The sequence below is a fragment of the Nannospalax galili genome, unplaced genomic scaffold, assembly GCF_000622305.1.
Source record: "Nannospalax galili isolate Female #2095 unplaced genomic scaffold, S.galili_v1.0 scaffold529, whole genome shotgun sequence".
Classification (NCBI taxonomy): domain Eukaryota; kingdom Metazoa; phylum Chordata; class Mammalia; order Rodentia; family Spalacidae; genus Nannospalax; species Nannospalax galili.
In genome coordinates, this window is record NW_008360309.1 from 1,350,448 (window position 1) to 1,362,520 (window position 12,073).

Consider the following 12,073-nt stretch of genomic DNA (forward strand, 5'->3'; position numbering starts at 1 on the left):
GGGTGAAGTTCAGGGTCCCAAACTGTCCCCCTCCACCATGAACTGCAGTTCAGGGTGTGGGTGTTTCACCTCACCAATCAGCGCCCTGGCTGGACAGAAAGGGAGTGCCTCGGGTGCCTGAGGCTCCGCACGGGGCACGGCACGGCACAGGCGAGTCACCTGGGTCAGCTGAGGGTAGAAGGGTGAATGAAGCACACGGCTGGCCCGACTCCATCCCCACCAGGCCAAGATTAAATAAAGGAATAAATAAGAGCCTGGGAGATAGCTCAGTGGGTACAGTGCTTCCCGCACAAGCAAGATACCTGAACACGGATCCACAGAACCCACATCAAAAAACACTAGCATGGCGGTGTGCACCTCACCACTGAGGGGCAGGAAGATCCTGGGGACCTTGGGAGCTAGCCAGTGTTGCCAACTGATGAGCTCCAGGTTCAGTGAGAGGCCCTGTCGCCATAATGATGAGCAAGAATAAACATGGAGCTGGGCATGAAGACGGACACCCGTCATCTCAGAAATCTTGAAGCTGAGGCAGGGGGATTGCTGCAAGTTCATGACTAGCTCCAGGAACCTGGTGAGTTCAAGTTCAGTCTGGGCTGCATGAGACCCTGTCTCAAACACTAAAATGCCTATGTTAAGTGGAAAATTCCAGAAACGGCGATTTCTAAGTGTTCTGTTCTCTGCGCCTGCACAGTGCACCTCGCGCTGCAGCTAAACTAGACCACACGGTTTTTCTGAGTTCAGGGAACGTTTTTTTATTTAGAGAGAGTGATGAGAGTAATGGAAGGCCTGGAGTCCGACGACAGGTCCTACAATCCCGCAGCCTCGCTTTCCGCGGCGGTTGGCGCGTCACAGACGTTAACCAGCTTCGCCTCAGGTGTGGAGCGCCACCAGAGACCGGGACGTGTCTGCACGTGCGCCGTTTCTCAGCGTCCATACCGAATCGGTGTGTGGTGCGTTGCGACCTTTTGCGCCACTCAACGGCACTTTACGGCTGTAGCCCTGATTCCGACGGTGGTACGGCCCGGCCCGCTCAGCTCGTGGCGCATGCTTCGCCCTACCCCACGCTGATTGGGCAAGCGTCCCTCGAGCTCCTTGCTGATTGGCTGCCCCCTGACAGTCTTTTTCAGGCTAGTGGCGCGCGCCGGGGCGGAGCGCGAGCGGTTGTGTGGCGGCGGAAGTGCGTCCGCCGGGAAGATGGTGAGGGCCGGGGCAGTGTGGGGCGCGGGCGGCGGGGACGCGGCGACGTCGGGTCTCCGGAGGCTGCGCATGCTGGGCCCAGCCAGGAAACTGAGGCCGGGAGTGGCTGGTACCTCTTCCGTTCCAACCGGTTGCCGTTGGGGATTTAGCTCTGTATGGACACGTTTTTTGCGGCCGGAAGAGGGAATCTGAGTACTTCCTGCCGGTGGTGACGTCATAGATCAGAAAGCTGCACTTCCGGGAAGTGGGGCTTAGCTGAGGGTTCACGTGGGCGGTTTGTGGCCCTTGAGTGCTGGGCTGGAGGACCTTAGTGCGCAGGCGTTTTGCGGGAGGTGCGGCCCGGAGGGGTTGGCTGCTTCTCCTGGAGACACTTAGCTGCCCGCAGGGAAGGAACGACTTCCTATTTCTAGAATGGCCCAGACTCCAGTCGTGGGAATTCCGCAGCTGAGTGACAAGATGGCCTAGACAGCCGCCCCTCAATGCCCGTCTAAGTTCTTGACAGCGGGATATTCGGTTTGGTTATTGGTTTGGTGTTTTGAGATATCTCACCATGTAGCCAGGCTGGCCACAAACTGATCCTCCTGCCTCAGCCTCTGAGCTGTAGAGATAATCAGGCAACACCACCTGGCCTAGGATGGATATTTTTTTTTTTTGAGACAGTCTTTTAGTCCACTTTGAACTCTGTGTAGCCTAGGATAACCCTTAACTGATCCATGCTGCCTCTACTCCCAGAGTACTGGGGTGAGGTGTGCGCCACCATGCCCAGTTGATGGGGTGCTGGGGTGGAACTCAGGGCTTGGTGTATACTAGGCGGGCAGTCTACTAACCCCGTTGCATCCCATTTTTATTTTATGTGTATGAGTGTATTGCCCGCATGTATGTAAGTGCACCTGTGTCATACAACACCTACAGAGGCCAGACAAGGGCCTCCGATCCCCCGGAACTGGAGTTAGGGATGGTTGTTAGCCTCCATGTGGGTGCTGGGAATTGAAACTGGATCCTCTGCAAGAACAGCCAGTCTTTTTTTAAAAAAAAAATTTTATTTTTATTTTATGTGTATGAGTGTATTGCCTGCATGTGTGTAAGTGAACCTGTACTGTGCAATGCCGGTGGAAGTTCGAAGAGGGTGTCGGATTCCCTGGACCTGGAGTTAGGGACTGTTGTTAGCCACCACATATGTGGGTGCTGGGGACCATACCCAGTTCCTCTGCAAGAGCAGCCATTGCTCTTAACCCCTGAGCCATCTCTCCAGCCCTGAAGCCAGTCTTCTCTTAACTCTGAGCCTACTCTCCAGCCCCAGAAATGTGTTTTTATGCTCAATTTATTTGCTGTGTCTGAAGTTGCAGACCCAAGACACATCCTTCAGTCTCTTCCCAGCAGGGAGCATCTGCATCCCTTGGCTTTCTGGGCCTTTCTATAGGCGTGGTTGTGGTTGGCAGAGCAAGACTGGACAGCCAGGTTGGGGAGCCCTTGGCCTTCCTGAGTGCAGAGCCACTGTGGAGGGTCCTATGTTTTCGGGGCCTGAGTGGCCGGGGAAGGAGGAGACAGAATTTTTCCTGAAACCTTTGCAGCTGTGGGTTCTGCCCAGATCCTTCTGGAAAGCCTGTAGCTCCAGCATTAGCCAGCCCTGTCCCTGCTTCCCTTGGGATTTTATTTGTCTCTTGTTTGTACACTGCTGGGTTTGGACATGAGGACAGAGGCCACACCCAGGTCACAGCACCCATCACAGGCTTACAGGGCTATGGCATGGAAGTCGGTGGCTCCCTGTCCCTATGGCTCCTCCCCACCCAGACTACCTTTTGCCATTCATGGGGCCAGGCAGGATGCACCTGTGCTGCCCTGGGTGGCGCTGTTCTCTCCTGGGTGTGTTAAGGTGTTTGCATATGTCCCTCTCCAACCTTGGCAGAGCCCACGCCCTTGCTGATCTCCTGTCTAGCCAGGGTGATGGGTGCTAATCACCTGTAATTACAGAGCAGCCTTGCCTGTGGTAGAAACAGGCTGGCGGCCCAGGGTGGCCATTAGGGGCCTGGTCTGGCAGGTGTGGTTCCCCTCAGCAGTTGGGGAAGGTCTGGGTCTTATAGAGTACCCAGGTGGTGGCTGGGCCCTGGTGGGAGGGACAAGGGTCCAGATATGCCCCACATTCCATTGGATTTTTGTTGTTGGGGTGTTGGCCACTGAGCCCCAAGGGCCCCCCTTGTTCTTTGGGGGTTCTGAGATTTGTTTAATTGAGATGGTCTCATGTAGCCGAGGCTAGCTTTGGACTTCCTACTTAGCCAAAGATGACCTTGAACTCCTGCTCCCACCTCCACTTCTCCAGGGCTGGAGGACAGGTGAGGGCCACCATGCCTGGCTTCCTTTTTTAGTTTGTTTTTGAAACAGGATATCACTCAGTATCCCAAGCTAGCATCAGACTCAACAGTGACCCTCCTGCCTCAGCCTCCCCAGTGCTGAGTTCACCCCATACGTTGTGGATGTCAGTTGAGGAAGCACTGGGCTGTCTTGTTGGCTGGGACCATCTACTGCTCAGGATGGACCATCCCGACGTGTTTACTCTAGGTGACACGTGGCTGGTGGCAGGCTGGGCCTGTTCTGTGAGTCTTTCCCTCCGGCTACCTGGCCTTCTTTCTCTTCATCTCCTGGCTCAAGCCCCAAGGCCAGCCCTGCCCAGTTTGCAGGCAGCTCAGGATCAGCCTAGAAGGTGTCACCAAGGCCATCCACCCCACCGCTCAGTACTAGGCTGGGCCTCCTGCCCTTCCAGGAAGCCACCACAGGAAGTAGGCTCTGCTGGGCTTCCTGCCCCACAGCCTCCCCAGCTCTGCTCAGGAAGGGCAATGGGCTGCAGGGTCCCCCAGTCCTCTCATCACAGCTATCAGTCTCACGAGGGTCCCTTACTTCCACAGGTGCCCACGCTGGCCTCTTGCCAAAGCCTTGAGGAGACTGAAAGTCTCCAGGCCTGGTGTGGCAGCCTCTGGGACATTAATTTTTGTTTTTTCTAAGACAGGGTCTCTTGTAGCCCAGGTTGGCCTCAAATTCCCTATGTAGTTGAAGATGACCCTGAACTCCTGATCCTCCTGTGTCATTCTTTGGAGTGCTGGGGTGACAAGTGGGCCACATACCTGGTTAATGTGGTGGTGGAGCCCAGCTCCTAGTACATTCTGGAAAACGGCTTTACCCACTGGGCTACAGCTCCAATGGCCCAGGGTACCCTGTCTTCTGCCAACACCAGGTACCTTCTTTGCTGTTGTGGTGCTGGCTATGGAAAGCAGGTGTCACCCCGCCAGGCGGCTGCTCTGTCACCAAGTCCTGCCCTCTCCTGGCTTGCTACCCAGGACCCAGGCTGCCCTAGTCTCTATCTCTGAAGGCTCAGTGGCTCTCCCCAGGGCTGCTAATTTTCTGTGTTTCCAAGATGAACTGGCAGAGCATTTCCCAGTGTCTCAAATACTGGTCTGGCCCAGGCTGAACGGGACACAGGCTTTACCCCATTGCCACCCACACAGACACTGTGCCTCTAGTATAGCCCCAAATTTGGAAGGCTGAGACAGGAGGATTGCCATGAGTTCAAGGCCAGCCTGGGCTACATGTCAAGACCTTATCTCAGAAAACCAGCCAAATGAAAGACCTCCAGAGGAACTCTGCCAGGTCTGCCAGGTGTAGGTGTGGGGAGCGTGAGCTGTAGAGAAATGACCCGAATGGCCTGGGTGACTGTCACCTGCTGGCGGGGACACAGCTTTCCCTGATATGGAAGCATGCAAGGGCTAGGGTGGCTGGGCATGGGGGACAGTGGACCATGGACACTTAGCATCTCTCCTTACTTTCCAGCTGCCCTTGTCGCTGCTGAAGACGGCACAGAACCACCCCATGGTGAGTAGGGCAGCCCCAAGGACTGCTTCCTCCTGTGCCTGTGCCTCCATGTGTCCACATTACTTACTTGCCACCTCTTGGTATGCCCACTCCCCATCTGTCCATCCCAAACTTAAAAACAGTAATACTCACTAGAAGGGCTGGCGAAATGGCTCAGTGGGTGAAGGTGCTTGTTTGGGAATTTATATTTGATCCCTCGAAGCCACTCCTGCATATTGTCCTGTGACCTTCACACACATGCATACACACACTCACACAATGATAAATGTAATTTTTAATAGTGTAAAACGACTGGGCTTGGTTGTACACATCTGCGAGACAGAGGCAGGCAGATCTCTGAGTTCAAGGCCAGCCTGGTCTACATAGGGAGTTCCAGGTCAGCTGTGGCTACAGGGAGACCCTGTCACAGAAAGACCACCCCCCACCCCCACCCCCGAAAATAAATCCCTGTAAAACGTCAAAAAGATTAACTGAGAAGAAAAACTTGAGGCAGAGGCTAGGGTGGGGTTCTGTTGGCAGAGAGCCAGCCTGTTATACAGGGAGGCCTGGGTTCCATCCCTGTGTCACACAGTATAACCGACATGGTGCTGTACTCTCATCTAGCCACCCTGGAGGCTGAGGCAGGGGAATTGCCACATGTTAAGGGCTATTATGGGCACTTAGGAAGAGTTTGTCTGAAAATCAAAAGATGGTAGGGCCTGGAGCAGCCCAGTACACTTAAGGCGGGGTCCATACCACAAATCAAAACACCACCCAGTGACACAGCAGCAGCCCTACCTGTCTCATTCCAGAACATTCTTAGTGCCTCTGAAGGAGACTCCATGCCTATCAGCACCCACCCCCAGTTCTCCCTCCAGCCCTTGTCACCTCTACTTTCATGCCTGACTTTGCATCTTCTGGACGTTTTTATGAGTTGGAACATGTGGTCTTTTTTTGTCACTCAGCATATTTGGGGGGTTCATCCATTTTTCATGGATGGGTAATATTCCCCGATTAGATGACAATGTCAGGCTTGCCTGCTGCCTCTCTTTCTTCTGGGAACATGCCAAGGCTGCTTCCTTTTCCTGTTGGTGCTGGGCTGGAACCCAGGGCCTTCTCACATGCACCCAGCCCAACCCTCAGTCCTTTATTGTTATTATTATTATCACATTTGTTTATTGTTGGGGGGTGCACATGTGCCACAGACAGCAAGTGCACATGAAATCAGAGGACAACTTGTCGGATTCGGTTCTTTCCTGCCAGGTACATTCTGGAACTGAACTCCTGTAGTCAGGCTTTCCCTGCTCAGCCATCTTGATGGCCCAGTACTTGGTGTCTTCAAGACATGTCTAGCTGTTAGCCCAGATTGACTGCTAACTTGCCATCCTCAAAGGTCGTGGTGTGGGGTCAGAACCTGGGAACCTGCCTGCTCTGCACAGGTCTACCACACTGTAGCCTCTCAAAGGTTTTTGTAGTTGTACAATAAGCTGTGGTTCTGGTTCTAAAAATCTGAACATGGCTATGACATGTCTGTGTCCTGTGAGAGGTGCCACGTGGTGTGGCCCATGGTGATATGAGCCCAGTTCTTGCTGATGGTCCTCACTGGTGTCCCCCAGCTGGTGGAGCTGAAGAATGGGGAGACCTACAATGGGCACCTGGTGAGCTGTGACAACTGGATGAACATCAACCTGCGAGAGGTCATCTGCACGTCCCGGGTGAGTGCGAGGCAGAGGGGGGAGGGAGGAGTGGGGAGGGAGGGCGCTATGCTAACGTCCCCCTCCCTGGGCAGGATGGGGACAAGTTCTGGCGTATGCCTGAATGCTACATCCGAGGCAGTACAATCAAGTACCTACGCATCCCAGACGAGATCATCGACATGGTGCGGGAAGAGGCAGCTGCCAAGGGCCGAGGGCGCGGTGGCCCACAGCAGCAGAAACAGCAGAAGGGCCGTGGCATGGGCGGTGCTGGCAGAGGTGGGACCCAGGAACCCCGGGAGGGGTGGGGCTTGGCACTGTCATCCCCAGCTCTACTCTGTCCCCTCTGTTGTGGGCATGGGACTTGGGGTCTTGCAGATGGAATAGGCTCCCTGGCTGGAGACCAGGCAGATCCAGTCTGGGGTTCAGTGTCTTCCGAAGCCTGCTGGAACTGTGGGTGCCGGAGGGGGCCTTCCATGGTTCCTGTATAGTGGTAGAGGCCAAACAAGGGGTGCTCCCTGTCCTCTGCCAGGCCCTAGGCCCCAGCCCTGTTGTATCCTCCGTCCTGTGTCCCTGTCCTCTGCCTGGCCCTGCCCTTGGCCGCAGGTGTCTGGGTGTCAGCCAGCTTGTCATTTTCCTCTCCCTCCTCTTTCTCCTGCCCCCCCCCCCTTTTCTTTTCCCTTCATTCCCCCTTCCTCTGCAGGTGTGTTTGGTGGCCGTGGCCGAGGTGGGATACCAGGTGCAGGCCGAGGTCAGCCAGAGAAGAAGCCAGGCCGGCAGGCAGGCAAGCAGTGAGGGTGTATCAGCCCAAGCCAGGGCCGCCACAGGGTGAAGCCCCAACGGGTAGTGGTTTGGTGAAGTCTGCAACAGGCCATGACTCAGTTTCTGGAAGGTTCTGCACTTGGGCGCCAGCTGTGAAGCTCCAGCTGTCCTGTGAAGGGTTGGTGGCCCTGAGGTGCTGTTTTGTGTTTCACATGGGAGCCCAGGAGGCTCTGGTGTGTTGGACTCTGTGCCCTGCCCAGGCCCTGCTCTGTGAGGAAAATAAAGGCAGGTACCACAGACTGCTTCGAACCACCTCTGTTCCCTGCCAGGGCTCTGCCTGTCTGGCCCATGCACCTGGCTCATGGGGGCTGTTCCACAGGCTTCTCATCCTCTGACCCCGTCCTGCTGGCAGATGCAGCAGTGCACACAGAGCCCCAAACATACCTTTAACATTCTGAGGCAGGAGGATCAAGACCTTGTTCAAAAACTGAGAAAAAGTTGGGGCCATAATCCCAGAGTCAGGGCCAGAACTGGGGACCTGGCTTACCTGGTAAAGCTGTTCAGGCCTGAGACCTGACTTTAGTCAGAATGCATGTAAAGGTAGGAGAGAACTGTCCCAGTGGGCTATCCTTCAACCTCCATGTGTGCTCCACAGCACACCAATAGATTTTTTTTTTTTAAAGTTCAAGGCCAGGTGTGGTGGCTCACAGCCTTAATCCCAGCACTCCAGAGGCAGAGGCAGGTAGATCTCTGAGTTCAAGGCCAGCCTGGTCTACGTAGCAAGTTCCATTCTAGCCAGGGCCACATAGTGAGACCTTGTAGCAGAAAAAAAAGTTCAAGGCCAGCCTGGGCTATGAGACCTTGTCTCAAAAACAAAACGAAACAAAAAAGAAAAACAAAGTGGGGTTGGAGAGATGCCTAGCAATTAGAGCTTTCACAAAAGACAAGAGTCTGGTTCCCAGCATGCACAGGTCAGCTCACAACTGCCTGTAACTCCAGCTCCAGGGAATCAGATACTCTGTTCTATCTCTGCAGTCATCCACACTATATACAGAAACACCACATACACATAAACAAATCTTTTTTCAAAAACATCTTGAAGCCGGCTGTGGTAGTGCACACCTTTAATCCCAGCACTTGGGAGGCAGAGGCAGGCGGATCTCTGTGAGGTTGAGGCCAGCCTGTTCTACATAGTGAGTTACAGGACAGCAGGGGCTACAGAGACCCTGTCTCAAAAAGACCCCCCCCCAAAAAAAATCTTGGAAAAAAACAAAAAGGGGCTGGCAAGAGGACTCAACAGATAAAGGTGCTTGCTACTAAATCTGACAACTTGAGTTCAATACCCAGAACCAACTTCCACAAGTTGTCCTCTGACTACAAGCATGCCACAGCACAGGTGTGCGTGCATACATGACACAAATGTTTTTTTGTTTTTTGTTTGTTATTTGGTCTTTTTGAGACAGGGTCTCCCTGTAGCCCCAGCTGTCCTGGATACACCATGGAGACCAGGCTGGCCTCAAACTCACAGAGATCCGCCTGCCTCTGCCTCCCGAGTCCTGAGATTAAAGGCGAGCGCCACCACGCCTGGCCCACAAATGTATTTTTAACAAATGGTGTCCTGGCAGTGGGCCATTTGGGGCTGTCTTCACAGCTGGAGTTTGAACACTAGGCTGAAGGGTGGTTGTGGGATTGTAGCCTGGTCTGGGTGCTGTCTTCCGCACAGTCACCCCAGGAAATGCCAGCATTTGCCGCCCCTTCCCTGTGTACCCCCAAGAGCCTGTGCCGGTGCCGGTGGGGCTGCTGCGGCAGAAGACCGTCTTGAGACCTCTGGGGGATGGGAGCCCGTAGGCTCTGTTCTAGCCTCACTGGTCCCTACCTTTCAGATCTGTTAACCTGGCCTGGTGTGTCACCTGTCTGTCATCCCAGCCCTGGGAATTGGGGAAAGGCAGGAAGATTTCTGGGAGTTCAGGGCCAGCCTGGGCTACAAAGTGAGACCCTGTGACTAAATGAAGCAAGATGTTTCTCCCTGGCCAGGTGTCCCTGAGGTCTGCCCTGCCCCCCATCTCGGTTCCCATTTTTTGTCCCTTGCCCAAGGCAGTCTCAGCTGATCATCCAGGGCCTCCTACCCAATGAGGACTGCACCCTGGGTTCTTCTGCACATCCCTCAGCAATCCTGCCTTCATCCTCCCCTCACCGGACAGCCACCCCTGCCTTCTGGGTCATAACACCCACACTTAGGTGCAGTGGCCTCTAGAAGCTTCTTGGCTGAGTATGGTTTGGGTGTTCTTCCCAGTCAGTTCCAGGAACCCCAGCCTTGGCCCCTCCATGGGGAGGAGGGAAACCAAAGGCCAGAGCTAGTTCCTGAAGCACTCTTTCCAGATCTTTCTGTCTGCACCAGGCCTGCTGGGCCAGTCCACACCCATCACCTGACCCCAGCTATTCTCCTGTGGGCGGTCCCTCCACCCAGGACGCCTGATCCTGCTGTTGGGCCCACACTACAGGGTGACTCACCCGGGTCCAGGGGCCACAGCAGAGCAGCTGCCTTCCATGACAGGACTGGCCTCGTCCCTATCACCCTCCTGGCCTCATGGGGCCCTACCCCAGGCCAATAAGCAGCAGCTCTTGAGCAGGAGTTCCTGGATATCTGGTCACCCTGCCCTGTGGACCCAAGCATACTCCACAGTGGTCCCAAGGCTGGCCAGGCATTGAAGACCCAGCCACTAACAGGGCTGAGCCCCTGTAGCCTGCTTTCTGCCCCAGGGGCAACAACAAGGGAGGAGAAAGAACAAGATGTTACCAACCAAAGAACACTGGTTGTTCTTGCAGAAGACCCGGGTTCGAATCCCAGCACCCACATGGCAGCTAACGGCTGTCTGTAACTCCAGTCCCAGGGGATCCGACCACCTCTTCTGTCTTCTGTGGGCATTGCACGACACAGGTGCACTTACTTACATGCAGGTAATACACACACATAAAATTAAAAAAATAAAGAAGTACCCAGGGAATGGGACAGGGTAACATTCAAGATTGGAGAAGGGATGGTGAGATGGTTTAGTAGGTAAAGGGGCTTGCAGCCAAGCCTGACTACCTGAGAAAGAGAAAACCGATTCCCACAGGCTGTCCTCTGACCTCCACATGTGTGGTATAATGTATGGTAGAGGGCTTACCCAGTAGGAACAAAGCCCTGGGTTCAACCCCTAGTACCAGAGGATGGAGAGGCTGGGATGCACCCAAAGCCATCCACCTGGGGAGTCAAGAGTTCTAGGCTAGTGCAAAGGCCTTGTGGCCACTGAAGAGCTAGAGGGCTGGGGCTGAAAAGGAGGGGTACCATGGGTGTGACATGAAGCGCTTGAGAATTCCAGAACAGATGAGGAGGCAGTGCTGGGGCTCAGCCCAGGTTGGAGGAGGCTGGGGAGGAAGGCGGGCCTCACTGGGGGCCTGTTGGAGTCAAACCAAGTCCTAGGGTGGGAGACAGAGGAGTGGAGCGAGCACATGAGCTTGCTGTCTCCTGACCAGAACCCTACAGCACCTCCTCCATCCCTTGTCACAGACAGAGACCCAGGGTGGGGGTGGGTCTGTCTGACTGTGGTCCCAGCCTCCTGCTCAGCCTGTGGCTAGTTTCAGCCCTACACCTCCCTGGATCTCAGATACTGAGATGAAGACCCTGGGGCCTCTGGGTGACCATGATCTAGCTTACCTGTCAGGTAATTCCCAAGGCCCCAGTACAGTGAGTGACCCACCCTGGATCACACAGACCCCCAGCCCCCTTGCCTCCTTGCACTTGAAGAAGCCAGTGCCCTCCGGGCTCAGCTGCTTACTGTCTGAGATGAGTGCAGGCCAAAAAATCCTTTCCTCTGGGCTCCTCTGCCTAGGCAGAGCCCTGCACTTTCCATTGATAAGGGTTGTCTTCCCAGCATCCTAAAACAAACCAAAAATCGGGCCTTCGTTCCAGCACTTGAGAGGCAGATGTAGGCAAATCTCTGTGAGTTCCAGGCCAACCTGGAGACTCTGTCTCAAAAAGACCAAAAACAACAACAAAACCCAACAAAACATTATTTTTATGTGTATGAGTGTATTGCCTGCATGTATGTAAGGGAACCCATGTCCTTCAGTGCCTGTGAAGATCAGAAGAGGGTGTGGGATCCCCTGGAATGAGTTACAGACAACTGATAGCAGCCATGTGGGCACTGGGAACCGAACCTGGGTTCTCTACAAGAGTAGCCAGTGCTCTTAATTGCTGAGCCATCCCTCCAGCCCCAGTTCTATGCACTTATTGAGCACTTGTTGTATACCAGGCTGACCATAGGAAGATGGACACACCATACACTTATTGACCAGTTGCTATATGCCATGTTAGTCACAAGGATGATCACCCTGCCATGCATTTAATGGGCTTTTGCTGTGTACTAGGCTGATATGTCACCCACAGCATACATGTATTGAGCATTTTCTGTATACCATGCTGGTCCTAGGGCTGCCACTGTGCCATGAATTTGTTGGATACTTGCTGGATATCATGTCGGTGGCTCACCTGCACTGTGCATTTTTTGAGCACCTGCTGTATAGCACATTGCCCCTAG

General features: G+C 54.4%; 1 protein-coding gene across 4 annotated transcripts; it reads left to right on the forward strand.

Annotated features, from left to right (window-relative positions):
- The first annotated feature begins 467 nt into the window (after nt 1-467).
- Nucleotides 468-7,793, forward strand: Lsm4 (LSM4 homolog, U6 small nuclear RNA and mRNA degradation associated). 4 transcript variants are annotated; one of them, XM_029559375.1, is made up of 6 exons: nt 1,204-1,306; nt 3,515-3,527; nt 5,017-5,058; nt 6,654-6,752; nt 6,827-7,010; nt 7,435-7,793. In XM_029559375.1, the coding sequence occupies exons 3-6, from the start codon at nt 5,056-5,058 to the stop codon at nt 7,524-7,526; spliced, it is 378 nt and encodes a 125-aa protein (XP_029415235.1). In that variant the 5' UTR covers nt 1,204-1,306; nt 3,515-3,527; nt 5,017-5,055; the 3' UTR covers nt 7,527-7,793. The 4 variants fall into 4 exon arrangements, with proteins under 4 accessions (XP_017651482.1, XP_029415234.1, XP_029415235.1 ...); XM_008824552.3 differs by lacking the exon at nt 1,204-1,306 and adding an exon at nt 1,338-1,405; XM_017795993.2 differs by lacking the exons at nt 1,204-1,306; nt 3,515-3,527 and adding an exon at nt 468-571.
- The last annotated feature ends 4,280 nt before the right edge of the window (nt 7,794-12,073 follow it).

Excerpts from the sequence above, each read along its gene's own strand:
- Lsm4 (XM_008824552.3), top strand. The coding sequence starts at position 1,353 with ATGGACACGTTTTTTGCGGCCGGAAGAGGGAATCTGAGTACTTCCTGC. Across the intron at positions 6,753-6,826 it reads AGGTCATCTGCACGTCCCGG|GATGGGGACAAGTTCTGGCG; the intron begins GTGAGTGCGAGG and ends CTCCCTGGGCAG. Across the intron at positions 7,011-7,434 it reads CATGGGCGGTGCTGGCAGAG|GTGTGTTTGGTGGCCGTGGC; the intron begins GTGGGACCCAGG and ends CTTCCTCTGCAG.